The 17605-nt window shown below is 42.1% G+C and overlaps 1 protein-coding gene across 1 annotated transcript in view; it reads left to right on the forward strand.

Annotated features, from left to right (window-relative positions):
• Positions 1–17605, forward strand: part of fam171a2a (family with sequence similarity 171 member A2a) — a 289534-nt gene that overhangs the window by 189418 nt on the left and 82511 nt on the right. The window contains exons 4-5 of the mRNA XM_059638668.1: positions 2934–3092; positions 5254–5430. Of these exons, the coding sequence (XP_059494651.1) occupies positions 2934–3092; positions 5254–5430 (336 nt within the window). The remainder of the gene's footprint in view (positions 1–2933; positions 3093–5253; positions 5431–17605) is intronic.

Genomic DNA, 17605 nt, shown 5'->3' on the forward strand with positions numbered 1-17605 from the left:
TATGATTTCTCACTCATGGAGTTTAATGTAAAAGAAGGTTTTCTGGTAACATGATCCTTCCACCACTGAGTGGGGATTGAGTTGAAAGGAGTAGAAGACCACGAATCCTTACAAAGGTTAAGTTAGACAGATTGATGAAATGTATAACAGAGTGAAAGGCCAAGGGGGACAGACAGCAAAATGCAGTTAGGTCGACAACTGTTTAACAGGATTAAATTAAAAATTAGCTTTGCATTTTCTGAGTAAGGCATTTTTGTGAATGAATTGACTCTTTTAAAAAATGTAGTGTTATGTTTGTCAGATTCTAAAACAATATATCTAGGTCCTTTCCTCGTTTTGATTTTTATTGGTATAATTAACCTGTTATAGACTCCTTTAATCTACAAGAATCCCAGTTGATCATCAGACATCGGATGAAAGTTCTGGATGACACTTGTCTTCATTATTCTTCCATGAAGCCAAAGAATACTGGACACACACATAGCCTGCTGAGACCTTGAAATTTTGTTGAAATGTTATTGCCTAATGCTTTTCAGTGATTATTCTGAACAGCAGAAATTTAAGAACCAGCAAGTGAAAAGGCAAAAAATAAAAATTAATCAGGAAGAAAGAAAGTAAATGGAACGAAGACAATGAAAAGCAGAACACAGAAAGAGGAACAAAAAAAATAAAAATATGAAAGACTGGGATAAAACAAAGCGAATCAATCAGAAGACCAAGATGATAAATAGAATGATACTTGTAATATTAGAAGTCTGAATTGGATTTGTTTCTAAATATAGAAGAAAACAAAGCAAACTCTTGGAGGAATAACTCTATTTTCTCTGGATTAATTATCATTGTGTATGGCCTTACAAGCAGTGTAGAGGCCCGAGGTTTAGAAAGTATTGTCAATAGAGCCTTGACTCGGAGTTCCTCCAGGCTGTACACCATCCTGATTTGGAACTTTATTATCATTTCCTCATGGGCAAGATCCAGGAAAACCCTCTGCAGCAGTACTATGGGTGTACTTACACCTCATGGACCACAGTGATTTAAACAACCAGCTCACCACCACCTTCTCAAAGACAGTTAGCAACAGGCAATAATTATTTATGGCATTGGTCACATTCTAGGAACAAATAACACTTTTAAAATGTACGTGGAAGCATTTGGGCAAAAATAACTCTCTGGTATTGGGGAATTGTAAGATGAAAAGGCAGTACTCAAGAACGGCCTTTGTGTTTGTGGTGATTTAAGAGAACTCCATCAGAGCTGGCCTCAATGGCCTCTGGGTTAAAGGAAGGGAGAATTTTGCCCGGGTCCCCTCCTCTGAATGTTATGACATGTCGTCATGGGGTTAGATTTCACACTTATGATGCCTCCTGTATTTATGACGTCTGCTTTCTAGGCTTGCTTGGGAATGTACAAGATAGGAGTGGAAGTCAGCCATTTGTTTTACTCGGCCATTCAGCAAAATCCTAGCTAATAAGTTTGTGTTTTAAGCTTCACGTTCATATCTACCCCTAATAACCTTTCGATTCCCTGCCTAACAAGAATCTTTCTATATCTGTCTTTAAAATATTCACTGCCCCTGCACTACTTCCTCAGGCTGTGTTCCTAAGTTGTATAAAACTTCAAAAGAAACAGTTTCTCCTCCACTCTGTTCTAAATGGGTGCCCCTAATTTTAAAACAGCATCTCCCAGTTCTAGATTCAGGCAGAAGAGGAACATCCTTTCCCGATCCACCTTGTCAAGGATTTTAAACACTTTAATCAACTCACACCCTCGGTCTTCTCATCTCCAGTGGAAATAAGTCTCATAAGACAACCCACCCATCCCAGATACCAATAAAGTAAATCTCTACCACTTCCAACACATTTACACCCTTCCATAAATAGGAGATCCAGGTTGTGCACAGTTTTCAAGGTGTCGTTTCACCAATACCCTGTGAAACTGAAGCAGAACGTCCTTTCGGTTCTGTTCAATTCCTGACATAATAAATGATAGCATCCCATTAGCCTTACTGACAAATGACAACTGGCAGGATTTGGTACGCAGGGAGCCCCAGGAATCTGCCCTCAGCAAGGAGAGGGGATAGATGTTATGGTGAAAAAAGAAGAAACTGGAAGTCAAACAATCTCAATGCTGAACTCTGATCCCGAAATGAAAATACTGTTATAACTGGAGTGATACAGGAACATCATTGTGCGTATGGGAGATCAATAATGTTGGAAATATAGCTTTAATTTCAATAGGAAAATAATTTATTTTAACACCATAAGACTTTTCCTTCCTTAAGACTATGTCTGACTGACCTTTGATAATGTGAGGGTCACTCAACCTGAAACGTTAATTCTGATTTCTCTCCAAAGATGCTGCCAGACCTGATGAGTTTTTCCAGAAATTTCTGTTCTTGTTGTTGATAATGTGACTCCTGGGAGAAATGTCAGAGAAAAGAGTGTGACTATTTCACAGGTGTCGATAACCCTGCCCTGGGAGGGGTGATAACTGACTGGTAATGTTGTTGAATTATTAATCCAGGGACCTGGGTAATGTTCTGGGGACCTGGGTTCAAATCCCACTTCTGCAGATGTTGCAATTTGAATTTAATAATATCAAAAAAAATCTGGAATTAAGACTCTAATGATGACTATGAATCCATTGTCAGAAAAATCCATTTGGCTCACTAATGTCCTTGAGCCATCCTTAGCTGGTCTGGCCTACATGTGACTCCAGACCTACAGCAATGTGGTTGGCTCTTAACTGCCCTCTGTGTGGGCAATAAATGCTGACTTAGCCAGTGACACCCTCATCCTGAGAATGAATAATTTTAAAAAATCAGGATTGGTCCTGTGTGTGCATCAGGCAGAAATATTGTAACATTGCTTTGATGGTCTGATGTAATTAGTAACGGTTTTCCAGGTATTACTGTTTGTTTTCTTCTCATCTAGGTGCCAAGAATCAGCCATGGGTCCAGTTCCAGAGAAAGAATGTTGTTCTTCCAGCAAACACATCCTATAATGATTTGTCCGCTTTCCTAACAACAGCCAACACGGATATGGAAGTGGAAGGATTCCCCTATCTCCTGGGCTATGAAGCTAACGCAACAGGTACTTGAATGTTCTCTCTGCAGTTAACGTTGAGCTGTTGACAACCAGGAGGAGCTGGAAGATATTAGAAACTTTGCTGATGTGTGATTTGTAAACCATTACCTACAACGTCTGCTGAAACCAGCAAGGATTTGATGTGAAAATTTCAGCAGTACTTAGCCTCAAGTGATCCTTTCTAATGTTCTGCTAGACTTGCTGTCACACTGCATTATTTGTTCATAATTTAATTTCTTTCTATCTTTCTATTCTTTGCAATTTGAAACCTCCTGAGGCCATTCAGCATTCCCTTGGAGAGGATGGTAAATAAGCTACATCAATTTTAAATTACGAGAGGGGACCTAAATGACTTGCTAAATCCTGCAGTCCTCCAATCCCCACGGTTATCTTGTTTGAAGTGACTACCCATCTGGCCACCTCCCTTCCAATGAAAGCTTGGAAAGATAAAGTGGTTGCATGAGCAGGGAGTCACAAGTGAGAATAGTCTTTTTCTTATCATAGTCTACCTTAGCAATCAATAGAATTTGCACTGCCTGTTATCCATCTAAAAACTGTGGGATTCCAAAGACAGTGAATCCATCTGACCTTGATTACGGAAGATTCTGTTCATGTTTGTGATGCTGTTGAGGTGTAATCAAACTATGTATAATAAACAGACCAATGCCTTTATCAAAATATAACAGTGAGAGTTTCTTGCAAATACCCCAAAATGAACAACATTTCTTAATTTCTACCCTAGTTTCGCTGAGATTAGCAATTGAATAGAAACTCAAAAATTCTCAAAGGGCTAGACAGAAGAGACGCTGAAAAGGGATTTCCCTGGCAGTGTGATCTAAGAGACAGGCACACAATCTCAACATGAAGGGTAAGCTGTTTAAGACTGAGATAAGGAGAAACCACATCACTCAGAATGACATGAACCGTTCGAATTCTATACCCCAGGAAGCTGTGGAAGCTCAATCATGAAGCAAATCAAAGACTGTAGATTTCTAGTTGCTAATGCCATTATGAGATATGGGGATAGGACAAAATTATGGCATGGAGCTCACTGATCAGCCTTGATCTAGAATGGCAGAGCAGTCTTGAGGGTCTGAATAGCCTATTCCTCCTATGTTCCTCAGACCTGATGAGGTAGATTCAAGGTAAGTAGAAAGTCTGTGATTTCACAAGTGTCTGCTTTCATTTTGTAGTTCAGCCTTGGGATAGGGCATGTCCAGAAAAGCAAATACGCACTGCCCTGGGAAGTCTTGAAAAGATGATGATGGGGCTTTCTTATGAATCTCAACTGTCCATATAGCAAAGGTCCTGTCTCGGTGGTAATGTCAGGAGTTGAGGTTTTTAATCTGTTGACAACAAAGGAATTACCACTTAGTTGAAAGTCAAGATGATGTATGAGTGGAGGTGATGATATTCCAACTCTCTTGGATTTCAAGGTGCTGGAACTCACTGGTGCTTCTGGCAGGTTTTCCAGGGTATTACGGAGGTAACCAACTGATTCCTTGCTGTAGGAATTACAGAGAGGGCAGGAAGATATTGTATAAGGGTTTGACAGGGATAATACTTGATTGAGTTCAGTAGCTGCATCCACTGTGATTATGTCAAGAGGACTTGGTGGGAAAATAAAGTAGGATATCTTGGGAGAATTAAGGCTCAGTCCTTTCACCAGCCTTTGTAGTTGTGTAGAGGCTTGTTCTTAGAAAAAGAAATAGTTGCAGTAAAACAATAAACTGCATCTTGTTTATTTTGCAAGACTTCTTATTGTTACACAGACACATCTCCAGTCAGAAAAACACCCCGCCACCACTATGCTCTGTTGTCTAAGACAAAGCCAATGCTGTAACCATCTTACCAGCTCACCACTATTCCATGTGGCTTAACCTTCCGCACCAGTCTGCCATGAGGGACCTTTAACAAAGGCCTTGCTAAATTCTATTAGACAACATTCACCACCTTGCCCTCGTCAATCATCTTTGTCACTTCCTGAAAAAACTCAATTAAGTTTGAGAAATAGCCTCACCTGCACAAAGCCATGCTGCCTATCACTCATAAGTATATATTTTTTTCCAAATCTGAGTAAAATGGATTGTAACAAATTGACTTTACAACATACTGAATGCTGTTTTGGGGGTGTGCTGATGTTACTGTTTGTTTTTGTTTTTAACAGTTAACCACTCCAGGCTTGAATTGATCCCTGTGGCTGCAATCAGCATTCACTTGTTCACCAGAAATGGCTCTGCCATTGAAGTGTCAGGCCCCATTCAAGTGTCAGTCCCTCTCCCAGCTGACAGTCTTGTGACAACGGCGAGAGACATCCCAGCCTGGAAGTTTGACAGGAAGCTTGGTGAGTAGCCTTTGATGAGGCAGCCACATATTTTGTCCATTTTCATTGAAGCAAGTAGGCTACAATTCACGTTCAAAAATTACAAAACACTGAAATCCTTCAGTGGGCCATGTGGCATCTGCAGAGAGAGAAACATCTTGTGTAAGAGCTTTAGGACACTGGAGCAACTTTGTAATGATGCCATGGCAATACCCTCCACTAGGTATAAGTAGTGCAGTGTGGGCAGAGTTAGTGAGACCGTGTTGGTGTGGATTATAGAAAAGAATGCTGAGGAGCATGTTGAGTAGAATGATTAACATTAGATAGTATAGCAAATGGAATTGTATATCAATATGTAATTATTAATCAAAATCTTGTATGTCTATGATTACCTGTACTAATACCCTGCAGTATTTCATATTACTATGTAATAATAGCATTTCTTGAGGCCTGTGCCTAGAGACAGTTGTTGACTTTGCCTTCTCTTCGGCAGTTTGTCTCAAACTCACATTGGCTCAGCGGTTAGCACTGCTGCCTCACAGATCCAGGGACCCGGGTTTGATTCCACCCTCGGGTGATTGTCTATGTAGAGTTTGACTTTCCCCCGGGTGCTCCACTTTCCTCCCACCATCCAGAGCTGTGCGGCTCGGTGGATTGGCCATGCTAAATGACTCAAAGTGTCCTGGGATCTGTAGATTAGATGTTATAGGGGAATGATTCGGGGTGGAATGCCTGTTTCCACACTGTGATTCCATGTGCCATCAAATGAGATGACAGAAGAAAACAAGCCTACCATTTTTGAGTTAATGAGTTGAAGTTTCATTATTAAATTTCAGGTTATTTTAGCAGATAGACATAGATTTTCTCAAATCATCCATCAGGCATATGGTCATCACTAGCAAAGCTGTTGCCCATGAGTTCCCTTTGAGATGCGACTGCCAAACTGATATCTCGATCTTCTGCAATTTCAGCAGTAACGTTCACATAACTATTAAGGAGGAAATTTGGCCAGACACAGATGAAAGGACATTAATATATCCAAGTCAGAATGAGCTGTGACTTGGGAAGAGTACAATAGTTGGAGATGCATGCTTGCCTTCATTGCTCCATCCTTTGAGTACAGGGGTTGGGATGTCATATTGAGCTTGTACATGACATTGGTGAGGTGTCTTCTGGAATACTGTGTCCAGTTCTGGTCACCCAGTTATAGGAAGGATATTATTAAACTCGAGAAGGTTCAGAAGAGATTTATCAGCATGTGGCCAGGAATGGAGGGTTTGAGTTGTAAACAAAGGCTGGATAAGTTGGGACTTTTTTTTAACTGGATTATAGGAGATTGAGCGGTGACCTGATAGAAGTTTATATAATAATGTGGTAGAGATAGAATTAATGGAAGTTGTCTTCCCCCTAGGACGGGGGAATTTCAAGACTAGGGGGCACATTTTTAAGGTGAGAGGAGAGATTTAAAAATACATAAGGGACAATTTTTTTTACACACGGGGTGGTTCACATGTGGAATGAACTTTCAGAGAAAGCGGTGGATGCAGATACAATTACAATGTTTAAAAGACATTTGAATGAGTATAAGAATAGGAAATGTTTGGAGGGATATGGTCAGGAACAGGCAGGCAGGATTAGTTTAGTTTGGGGAATGTGTTCAGCGTGGACTGGTCGGACCAAAGGGTGTGTTTCCCTGCTGTATGACTCTGTAATTCTGTGATGGCACTTCCATGCATCTGTAGTCCTTGTGGCTCGCAGAACCCACTGGTTTGGGTAAATTTTAGATCAGAATAAGATGATTGCGTTCTCTATAGCTGAGGATGCACATGCTTTAATGTTTCATTTGATGGATTCAAACCTACTCAAGTGACTTCTGATCAAGCTAACAAGTTGCCATTTTTTATTTATCCGCATATCTCTCATTCTACATTCTAATCCTTTCCAGCTAAAACTTGTTTACTTTAAAACTTTTAAGACCCAGAAAACAAACCTAACCACCTAAGTTGTCAAATTGATCATTGAATGCCAGTGAGGTTGTTGTTTTAACTTTATGCAGCTGTTATTTCTGTGAGGTCCCTATTAAATGTAGTTAAATATTAATGTGCAGTTTTAGGAGAGCAACACAGTAACTTTGCTACTTTTCTTCAGGAAATGCCGGCCTTGTACTTTTTGTAATGAATTAGTTAGTCTCCCTGCTGTTTCTCTTGTGCAGAAATAAAGTAGAAGTTGGAATTAGACTACAGGTTAGCTTTGCTGTATTTGTACACTAAATGTTCTGTGTCCTATTTAACCCTGAGCTGAACTTCCAGTCCTTATCTTCCCAATGCACTGAAACTTTCTACCATCACTTCCACAAAATCATGCGTCTCTAATGCCTACCTCAGCTCCTCTGCAGCTTGCATCCCCATCCAAGCTTGCTACCTCCAGGCTAGCCCATTAAGATCCAGGCCAGGACTCAACAATTGCAGCTAAGGAAAAATTATATAGTTAAAAGTTGTTTTCATTGGACAGAGGATGCTGGGAGGTGACTGAATGTAGGTGAGCAACAAAAAAATTAGCAACTATGATAAAGTGGAAAGAAAGATCTGTTTATCCCAGTGGAAATTAACCTGGTTAATTACGGAGGTGGGGGGAGAGGATTTAAGGAGATCGATAGAAGTGGGTCATATGGAAAAATACTTTGACCCAGAAGCTGGTGGGTGTTTAGAAATCATTGTCCAGTTTACTGATTGAGGTAGAAACCCTCACCTCACTTTTAAACGAACTCGGATCTGCAGGTGAAGCACTGTCACCTGCAAGGCCACAGACCTGGAAAACAGGATTCGAACGGGCAGCTGGTTTACTCATCCAGCACTGAAATGATGGGTGAATGGCCTTTTTGCTGTGCTGCAACCTTTAGCTGTTTCTAATGCTGTCTGAGCTGCAATCCCATCTTATTCACTTCATAAACTGAGCTCCTGCAAAAGATCCAAAAGGCTCACTGGACCCAAAATGTTAACTCTAATTTCTCTCCGTACGTGCCACCAGATCTGCTTTTCCAGCAATTTCTGTTTTTGTTTCTGATTTTCAGCATCCGCAGTTCTTTCGGTTTTTACCTAGTCCTCTAAAGGTCAGCGTTGCATCCAAATTTGCACCAATTTCCACTCACTCATTGTTCACTTGCTGCGCATTCTGTAGTCACCATATTGAAAACTTAGGAATATTATATATAGACCTATAGACATGTTACAGACATTTACCAATTCTACGTAGACAAGACTTCAGCTTGAGTACATGTATCACCAGTCTTTAAGTGCCTTCCGATTAAAGCAGCCTTTTATCCCAAAGGAACATATACACAAAATGGAAGCCAAATTAGACTAAGCCTGTTCTACAATTCAATAAAATCATGGCTGATTCTTTGTTCTTCAATTTCCACAGTCTTGTCTAACCATGAATAACCTTTGATTTCTTAGCCTAAAAGAACTTTATCCACCTGTTTCTTTAAAATATTTAGGCCTTAGGAGATAGTACTCTGAAGACTCATCTCTCTGAACTCCTCATCTCTGTCATGGAAGGCCAGCACCTGATTGTAAAGTAACATGATGGAATACACCCCACCTGCCCACCAGCTCCAACAACACTCAAGAAGCTTGACACCGTCCAGGACAAAGCTGTCTCATTGACTGGTACCACATCCACAAATATTCACTCCCTCTGCTACTGATGCTCAGTCGCAGTAGTGTGTACTATCTTCAAGATGCACTGCAGAAGTTCACCAAAGCTTCTTAGACAGCACCTTCCAAACCTGTGAGCATTTCCATCTGGAAGGACAAGGGCAGCAGATACATGGGCACACCACCATCTTCAAGTTCCCCTCCAAGCCACTCACCATCCTGACTTGGAAGTATATCGCTGTTTCTTCAACGTTACTGGGTCACAATCCTAAAATCCCCCCACTAATGGCCTTGTGAGTCTGAAGTAAAATATGGATAATGCTGCAGAAACTCAGCAGGTCTGGCAATGTCAGTGGAGAGAGGAAAGAAACAGAGTTTATGCTTCAAGTCCAGTTTGACTTTTTCAGAACAACATTGTGGGTCTACTTCCAGGCAATAGACTGCAGTGGTTCAAGAAGGCAGCTCACTACCACCTTCTCAACGGCAACTGAGATTGGGCAATAAATGCTGGCTTAACCAATGATGCCCACATCTGATGAATGAATTTCGGTAACTGCACACAGTATTTAAGATGTGGTCTCACCAATGCCCTGTGTAACTGAAGCATAAATTCTTTACTTTTATGTTCAATTCCTCTTTCCAAAAATGGGTAGAATCCCATCAGCCTCCCTGATTATGTACCTACGTATTAATATTTTTCAATTCCTGCACTAGAATACCTAAATCCCTCAGCATCTTGGAATTCCACAGTAGTAGTGCTTTTTATTCATCCTGCTAAAATGCACAACTTCACGTCTTCCCACATTATACTCTGTCTGTTAGGTTTTTTTTGGCCCATTTACTCAACCCATGTATACATGTCAGCAAATCCCATATGTCTCTGAATCATAGAATCTTATAGAACAGAAGAAGTCCTTCAGCCCGTTGAGACTGTGCCGCCAAAAATACATCTGTACTGACACAAGTCCCACTTTTCCAAACCAGACCATTAGCCTTGAATGTTATGACATTTCTAGTGCTCACCCAGGAACTCTTTAAACATTGTGCAGTTTCCTGCCTCAACTACCCTCCAGGCAGATTCCCGCCACCCTCTGGGTGCAAAATGTTTTCCTCAAAACCCCTCTCAACGTCCTACCTTTCACTTTAAAAATGTGTCCCTTTCTTCTTTTCCAAAGTACACTCTCCTCCCTATTGGTGTCACCTGTGAATTTAGCTATTCTGCCTTTACCCTTCCATCCAAGGCATTGACATAAAATGTAAAAATATGAGCACAAACTCCTTCTACACTGGACTTTTGACATCCTGCCAATCAAAGACTCATTTATGCACACAGTCCATTTTCTGCCAAACAGACAAACTCCTATCCATACTAATGTGTTGTCCTACACTATGAGCTTTTGTTTACCATAATAACCTTCAATGTGACGCTTATCAGGTACCTTTTTAGAATTTCAAGTATTGTATGTCTACCCCATTTACCCATAGCATGTGTTTTTTCTTCAAAGAATTCCAATAAATTGATAAACATGTTGAGCCTTCCCAAATTCCTTGAGTTTATCTAAATGCACAGCTATTATCTTTTCATTGTTGACTTCATCACATTTTCCATGACAAACGTTAAACCAACTGTTCTATACTTTGAGGTAACAAGGTGTAGAGCTGGATGAGCACAGCAGGCCTAGCAGCATCAGAGGAGCAGGAAAGCTGATGTTTCAGGCCTCGACCCTTGTCGGACCCTTTTTCTGAAGAAGGGTCTAGGCCTGAAACATCAGCTTTCCTGCTCCTCTGATGCTGCTTGGCCTGCTGTGCTCATCCAGCTCACATCTTGTGATCTCAAATTCTCTAGCATCTGCAGTTCCTTCAATCTCTGTTCCAAACTTCTGTGTTTTCTGCTTCCCTCTCTTTTGGAATTATGGGTTAGTGTTTATTACTTTCCAGTTCAATGGAACTTTTCAAGAATCTGAGAATTTTGGAAAATTCACACCCACGTATCTGCTGCCTGATCAACCTTAAAGCAAGTGGTTAAAGTCCAGCCAAATCTTGTCAGCTAATGGTTCCATCACTTTGCTTTGTACGACATCATACATGATTGTAATTTCACCAAGTTCCGTTCCATATTCTGGTTTACAGCTATGACTGGGTTATTTTTGCACCCTCTCTACAGTGAAGGCAGAAGCAAAAATGTGCTCATTTTATCTACCATTTTCTTACTGTCTATTATGGACTCCCCATTCACACTCTGTCTAGGGCCATCACTCCTTGGCTTTTGAGATACTTGGAGAAACTCTCTTGATTTTTATCCGTAATACATTCTTAACAAGCTTTCTCTAATTCTCTACTTTCTTCCCCCTGATTACCTGTGAGTCATTCTCTGCCATTCTTTACATTCTGACTGACCCTATCAGGTGCCACTCAATGTTGATATTGTGACTGGATGAAATGGATTAACTGAGTTCATGTGCTTCTGTACTAAAGAAGAGAAGAGCACATTCTCTTTAGGGATGAATAATTGTCACTAAAAGGCATATTGTTGAACTCAATGTGGTCAACTCTCTGTGCTTCCAAAACATGTAGAGGTCTGGCTACACTGATTGTAGAAGCTGAAAGTAACTACCTCAATAGTTCTCCCACACAGACACACGCTCAAACACGCATGTACTTATATGCATGCACACAGTCTCTCTCTCATGCACGCGCGCTCTCTCTCTCTCTCTCACTCATGTGCGCTGTCTCTCATGCGCGCTTCTCTCTGTCTCATGCGCTGTCTCTCTCATGCGCTCTCTCTCATGCGCGCGCTCTCTCGTGCGCTCTCTCTCATGCGTGCTCTCTCGTGCGTGCTCTCTCTCTCTCATGCATGCTCTCTCTCTCTCTCACTCTCTCATGTGCGCTCTTTCTCTCATGCGCTCTCTCTCCCTCTCTCTCTCTCTCGTGTGCGCTCTCTCTCTCTCGTGCGCTCTCTGTCATGCACATGCTCTCTCTCGTGCATGCGCGCGCTCTCTCTCTAGAGCGGGTGAGCGGATGCTTGATTGGACCAATCCGTTTTAAGGGGCTTCGTAAAGAATGGGAGGGGGTCAGAGAGATGGAGAGAGTCTGATCAAATTCTAGAGCTCAGGGCCTTGGCTGCTGAAAGCATGACAATCAATTCTGAATTGGTAATAATGAGGTACGCACAAGAGACATAAGTGTTATACGGAGTGGAAACAGGCACTTTGGTCCAACTCGTTTGAGCCAACCAAATATCCTAAAATAATCTAGTCCTATTTGCCAGAATTTGGTCCACATCTCTCTTAAATCCTTCTTATTAATGTACCCATCCAGATTCCTTTTAAATGATCAACCTCCACCACTTCCTCTGGCAGTTCGTGCCATATACGCATCATCGTTTGCATGAAAAAGTTGCCCGTCAAATCCCTTTTCAATCTTTCTACTGTCACCTTAAACCCAAAACCCCCTATATTTGGACTCCCCTTTGATGGGGAAAAGACTTTGACCATTCACCCTATCCATACCCCTCATGATTTTATAACCCTTTATAAGGTCACCCCTCAGCTTCTGACGTTCCAGGGAAAAATAGCCCAAGCCTATTCCGCCTCTCCCTTTGCTGAAACTCCCCAACCCTGGCAGCATCCTTGTAAATCTTTCCTGAACCCTTTCAAGTTTACACAGTATTCCAAAAATGGCCTAACCAATGTCCTGTATAATTGCAACATGACTTCCCAACTCCTATGCCAATACAGAGGCCAATAAAGGCAAGCATAACAAATGCCTTCTTCACTATCCTATTTACCTGAAGCTCCACTTTCGAGGAACTGTGTACCTGCACTCCGAGATCTCTTTTGTTCAGCAGTGCTCCCCAGGGCCCTACCATTCACTGCCCTGATTTGCCTAAGCAAAATGCAGCACTTCACATTTACCTAAATTAAACCCCATCTGCCACTCTTTGGTCCATCAGCCCACACTGAGGTCACATTGTCCACAGGCAAGTGGTGACTCCTGGATTGTATCACAGGCTGCAAAGGAAGTAGGATCAGTGTTGACCAAGCTTTCCGAATTCAAAGATGACATATGTATGCAAGGCCCATCTTTCCTAACGCTGCTGCTGCTGCTGCACAATTGAAATTGCCCAAGTGTTTAACAAAGCTTCCAGGCGACCTTTTCCATTATCAGTCACGGCATTCTTTTCAATCACTAGTTTTCTTCAAATGTGCTCACAATCAAAGTGGAAATGTCATGCTCGTGGATGCTGACGTTAAAGTCATTTCCCAGTAACTGTGTTTCCAAGAGGTGAGCAACAGCTGCTGATATCCATGGAGGAATGATGGACAACTTAACTTTCCAAAGGACTCAAGTTTTTTGAATTCAGGAGCAAGACTGTCAGATTAAACTCGCAGAGGATGTCAGGAGTGACGGCAGAGGTGACGGAAAGGTGAAAGAGTGGACATCGAGCACAGGGTCTGGAAGAGCTGAACTGCTTCTCATTTTGAAGGAAAGTATGTGCGAGCTTGGTTAGTGGTTGAATGCGCACCAGCCAATCCCGAGTAGGACAGGCCCAGCTGTGACTCTCCATAGGACGCCTTGCTTTTGCTGACACATTTAGCTTCATCTCAAGTGAAGAGGCTCGACACCTGCTTAAGAACCCTGGATGCCTGCAAACTGTCTTGAGCCTTGTATACTGCTTGATGTTTATCAGGGGGTCTTGGGTGAAAAGGTCTACGTCATGAAACTTTTCACTTTCCCTGTGACCATCTTAGCCCTGTTTACCATTTAGCAAGTGAGCACAGCTATGATTAACTTTTACTGCATAATTCCAAAGTCTTGATCTATTTGAATACAATGCAGGAAAAGTAAGAGTTCTGGAGCACTGAAGGCACCCAAAGCTTCCAGCCAAATCTAGTTGCCATGGTAATAATTGCAGAGGGGCAGCTGCATGTGATAAAATGGACAAGCGGGTTTTATGGGTTGTTTCCTCAAGTGTAGCATGAAATGTATTCAATGCAGAGAACTATTTTTAAGCACAGCAGTTGCTGCTGGAGACTGCTGGGGATGTTTCATTGATATCACAGACGTGTTTAGAGTCACAAAGGATTTTTTTCCTCCCCTGAGAAAGCTCTCAAACCGACAGGATTTGGACACAGCTTACTCAGTGAGCATACAAAAGGCAAGGTAAACACCAGCAAAGTGTTGTCTGGAATGTAAGGGAGGTGGGGAAACCTTGAACGTTCTGTAGTTTCTTCCAACAAGTCAGTATCAGAGGTAATGTACCTCCCATGCTCCCCTGATTTCTTTGACGTCAGAACATGTTAATAAATGTGTTAAAATCCTTGAACCCTTAGCAAGCCGAGCTGTCAAATTCAAGAAATGAGTAGACTGGGCGGGGTGGATTCCCTGGATTTGTGATTCCTGACTTCGGATTAATTGCATGGCTATTCACTCACAAGTCTTTCTTTAAATGTGCAACTGCATTTTGGGAAGATGACTGCATTTACGTGGAATGCCTGAAACTGTGGAAACAGCAAAAAAATATGAACTCCCTTCTCGGCGGCAAATCCACAGAGATCCTTGCTTAGCCACCCATCCAACAGCACTGTACCTTAAGGAAGCTCGATACCATTGCACTGTGGTCCTGGCACTCCAGGTCCTTCCGACAGGGTCCATGCATCAGCCAAGTCTCAGGAACTAATGAGCTCTGTCGTTCAACCCTTGATAGCTCAGTTTAAAATCTGACAGTTTTTGACTTACAATAACCCAAACTGATGAACTAAGGAGGTCCTTAAAATATGCCTTTACTTTAGAATTATAGAATGATACAACACGTTATAGAAGAGGTGATGGCCTAGTGGTATTGTTGCTGAGGTGTTAATCCAGAGGCACAGATAATGTTCTGGGACCCTGGATTTGAATCCCACCACAGAAAACGGTAGAATTTGAATTCATTGAAAATTGTAGTTACAAGTCTGATGATGACCGTAAATCCATTGTCATTTGTCCTAAAAACCGAATTGGTTCACTAATGCCCTTTAGGGACAGTAATCTGCCAGTCGTTATCTGTTGTGGCCTACATGTGACTCCAGACCTACGGCGGTGTGGTTGACTCTTAATAAATGCTGGTCTAGCCAGCATTGACTTCATCCTGTGAATGAATGTAAAAAGAATGCCTGTATAGGCAAGTTGAAAGGGTTAATATTCCAAGACAGCAGGATTACATGACAGAACACCATTCTCGCAAAATGACTGGTTTACCAGAAGTCTGTGCAATCATATTTCTGATGGCGGATCTTTTCTGCACCATCCTTGATGTCACCTCTGAAGCCATAAATGGGGGTTGTACATCCTTCTGTGAAAATGACTGAAAATTGTAGCATGTTTACGAAATAGCTTCTTGCACATCGTGGAAATGGTGCAAGTCCCCCGGATAGCCACTTTGCAGCTTGCGGCCCTTTTCTGTCTTTTCAGCAAAAACCATGCTCTAAACAAAGTTCAGAAACCCAAAGTTCATTTCCAGAATGTGAAAACAGCCTTGGACATGTCATCATCCGCACAGAAAAATCAAACTTTGCTATTGCCCACCTGTGCTGGCACCCCAAGACCAATTTCCACTCCACACTGTTGTTATTATCCCCTCAGGCTCTGTTTGTTCCTCATGCACACCCATGCTGTACATGGTAAGATGCTTTGAAAGGCAGTCCACACAATTTGAACAACCTTAAAACAGTTGCGGTAGCCGAATAATTCAGAAGTACAATCCCTGTAGTGTGGAAGAAGGCCATTTGGCCCATTGTGTCCACACTGACCACAAACACCCACCAAACCACCACCACTGGACCCCTATAACCCTGCCTGAAGCACCCAAGGAAGCCCATGCAGACACAGAAAGTGTGTACGAACTCCACACAGATGGTCACCCAGGCTGGAATCAAACCTGGGTCCCTGGCAACATGAGGCAGCAGTGCTAACCACTGAAGCACCGTGCTGCTTTGCTGAAGTAATCTTTCCCCTTGGGCTAATGTCCTTGTCCACAGGAGAGTTCTTTCAGTGTTCAGGCTTAGGGACCATGCCTGGCAGATTGTGAAGCTGGAAAGCTTGATGGTATCATTGCCAAAGGCAGGAAGGTCTTATCCTGGCCTTTCAATTTGCACTGGATTCTATATCTCCAGTCTATGTATCCATGGCTATCTGCTGCCCTCAGCTGCCAGGCTCAAATATTTACTCAGTGAGCTGTTCAACAATGAGAGCCATCGTAGCTGCACCCAATGCTGTCAACTAGTGACTGCATAGATGTATTCTGTAGTGGGATTCACAGGATAACCGCTTGAGAGTGACGTTTACTAAGAGGGGGATGAGACCAGCTGTAAAAATTTCTTCCTTTCCACGTTAAACAGTTGCCTAGCAACAGGGCCATTTAAAATTCAGTGCACCTTCAGCTTGATGCCTGGTGATGAAGAATTTGTCTCTAGGGGCTGCTCTGACAATACCATTCAAAGCTACTCTTCACATTCCCTATTAATGACTGTTATTATGCTATCTAGCTGTTAACTGTCTCTGAATGCTTGCGCCTTGGCTCGGTTAAAGTGACTTTTCCATTGTTCAAGAGGCGCCCCAAAAACAGGAACACCGAGCCAAATTCAGGATTCCCACTTCTGGAGTGGAGCCCTTTCCAAGACCAAATGTAACTTCTTGTCGATGAAAGGATTAAGGGTCTATCGGATTTGGGGTTTGGTAACTTCCGCAGTGTGATACCTTTGTGAATCTTGGCAGTTTTGCGTTGGATATTTGAGGATAAAGACAATCGGGTTGTCTCCAGCACAAGTAGATTGTGACTAATATAATTATCATGAGCAGCAGCTGCTGGTAGGCCATGTCATTCTCACTGGGGAATACGCAGAGAATTCCTCCGTCCTAAAGCTCTCACAAAACAGGGATTTCTAGCTGATTAATGATGAATATAGAAACAAGATTATCACATTTAGCCCTTCATGTTGATCCTGCAGTTTAACGAAAGGCCTAACCTGCAATCTACCCCTATGAAACTGCATTCGCTTCATGTCCCTTGATAAAACACATCTGGTTCACTAATGTCCCTTAGGGAGGAAAATTGCCATCCTTACTTGGTCTGACTTAAATGTAACTCCAGATCCACAGCAAATGTGGCTGATTCTTAAATGCCCTCTGGGAAGTTAGGGGTGGGTGATAAATGCTGCCCAGGTGGCGACACCCTCATCCCGTGAAAGAACTAAAAATAAAATTCTTTGGAAAACCGAAGTCTATGGTGCTCCGATTCTGAAAAAAAAATCATTGATCTGGCATCAATTGTTATTCTTGGAAGAGAGTTCTAAACTTCGATCATACAAGAATGGAGACTGTTTCCTGGCTCCTTAGATTCTGGAAAAATGCCAGAAAATTAGAAAACTGACACTGTAACCTGTTGAAAAAGACTATAGGCCTAGTTGTTGGGGACAAGGATGTAATAGCAGAACATTTTGAAATACATAACATAACCAGGCAGAGTCTACATGGCTTCGTGAAAGGAAAGTTTTGCACAA

The sequence above is a fragment of the Stegostoma tigrinum genome, chromosome 31, assembly GCF_030684315.1.
Source record: "Stegostoma tigrinum isolate sSteTig4 chromosome 31, sSteTig4.hap1, whole genome shotgun sequence".
Taxonomy (NCBI): domain Eukaryota; kingdom Metazoa; phylum Chordata; class Chondrichthyes; order Orectolobiformes; family Stegostomatidae; genus Stegostoma; species Stegostoma tigrinum.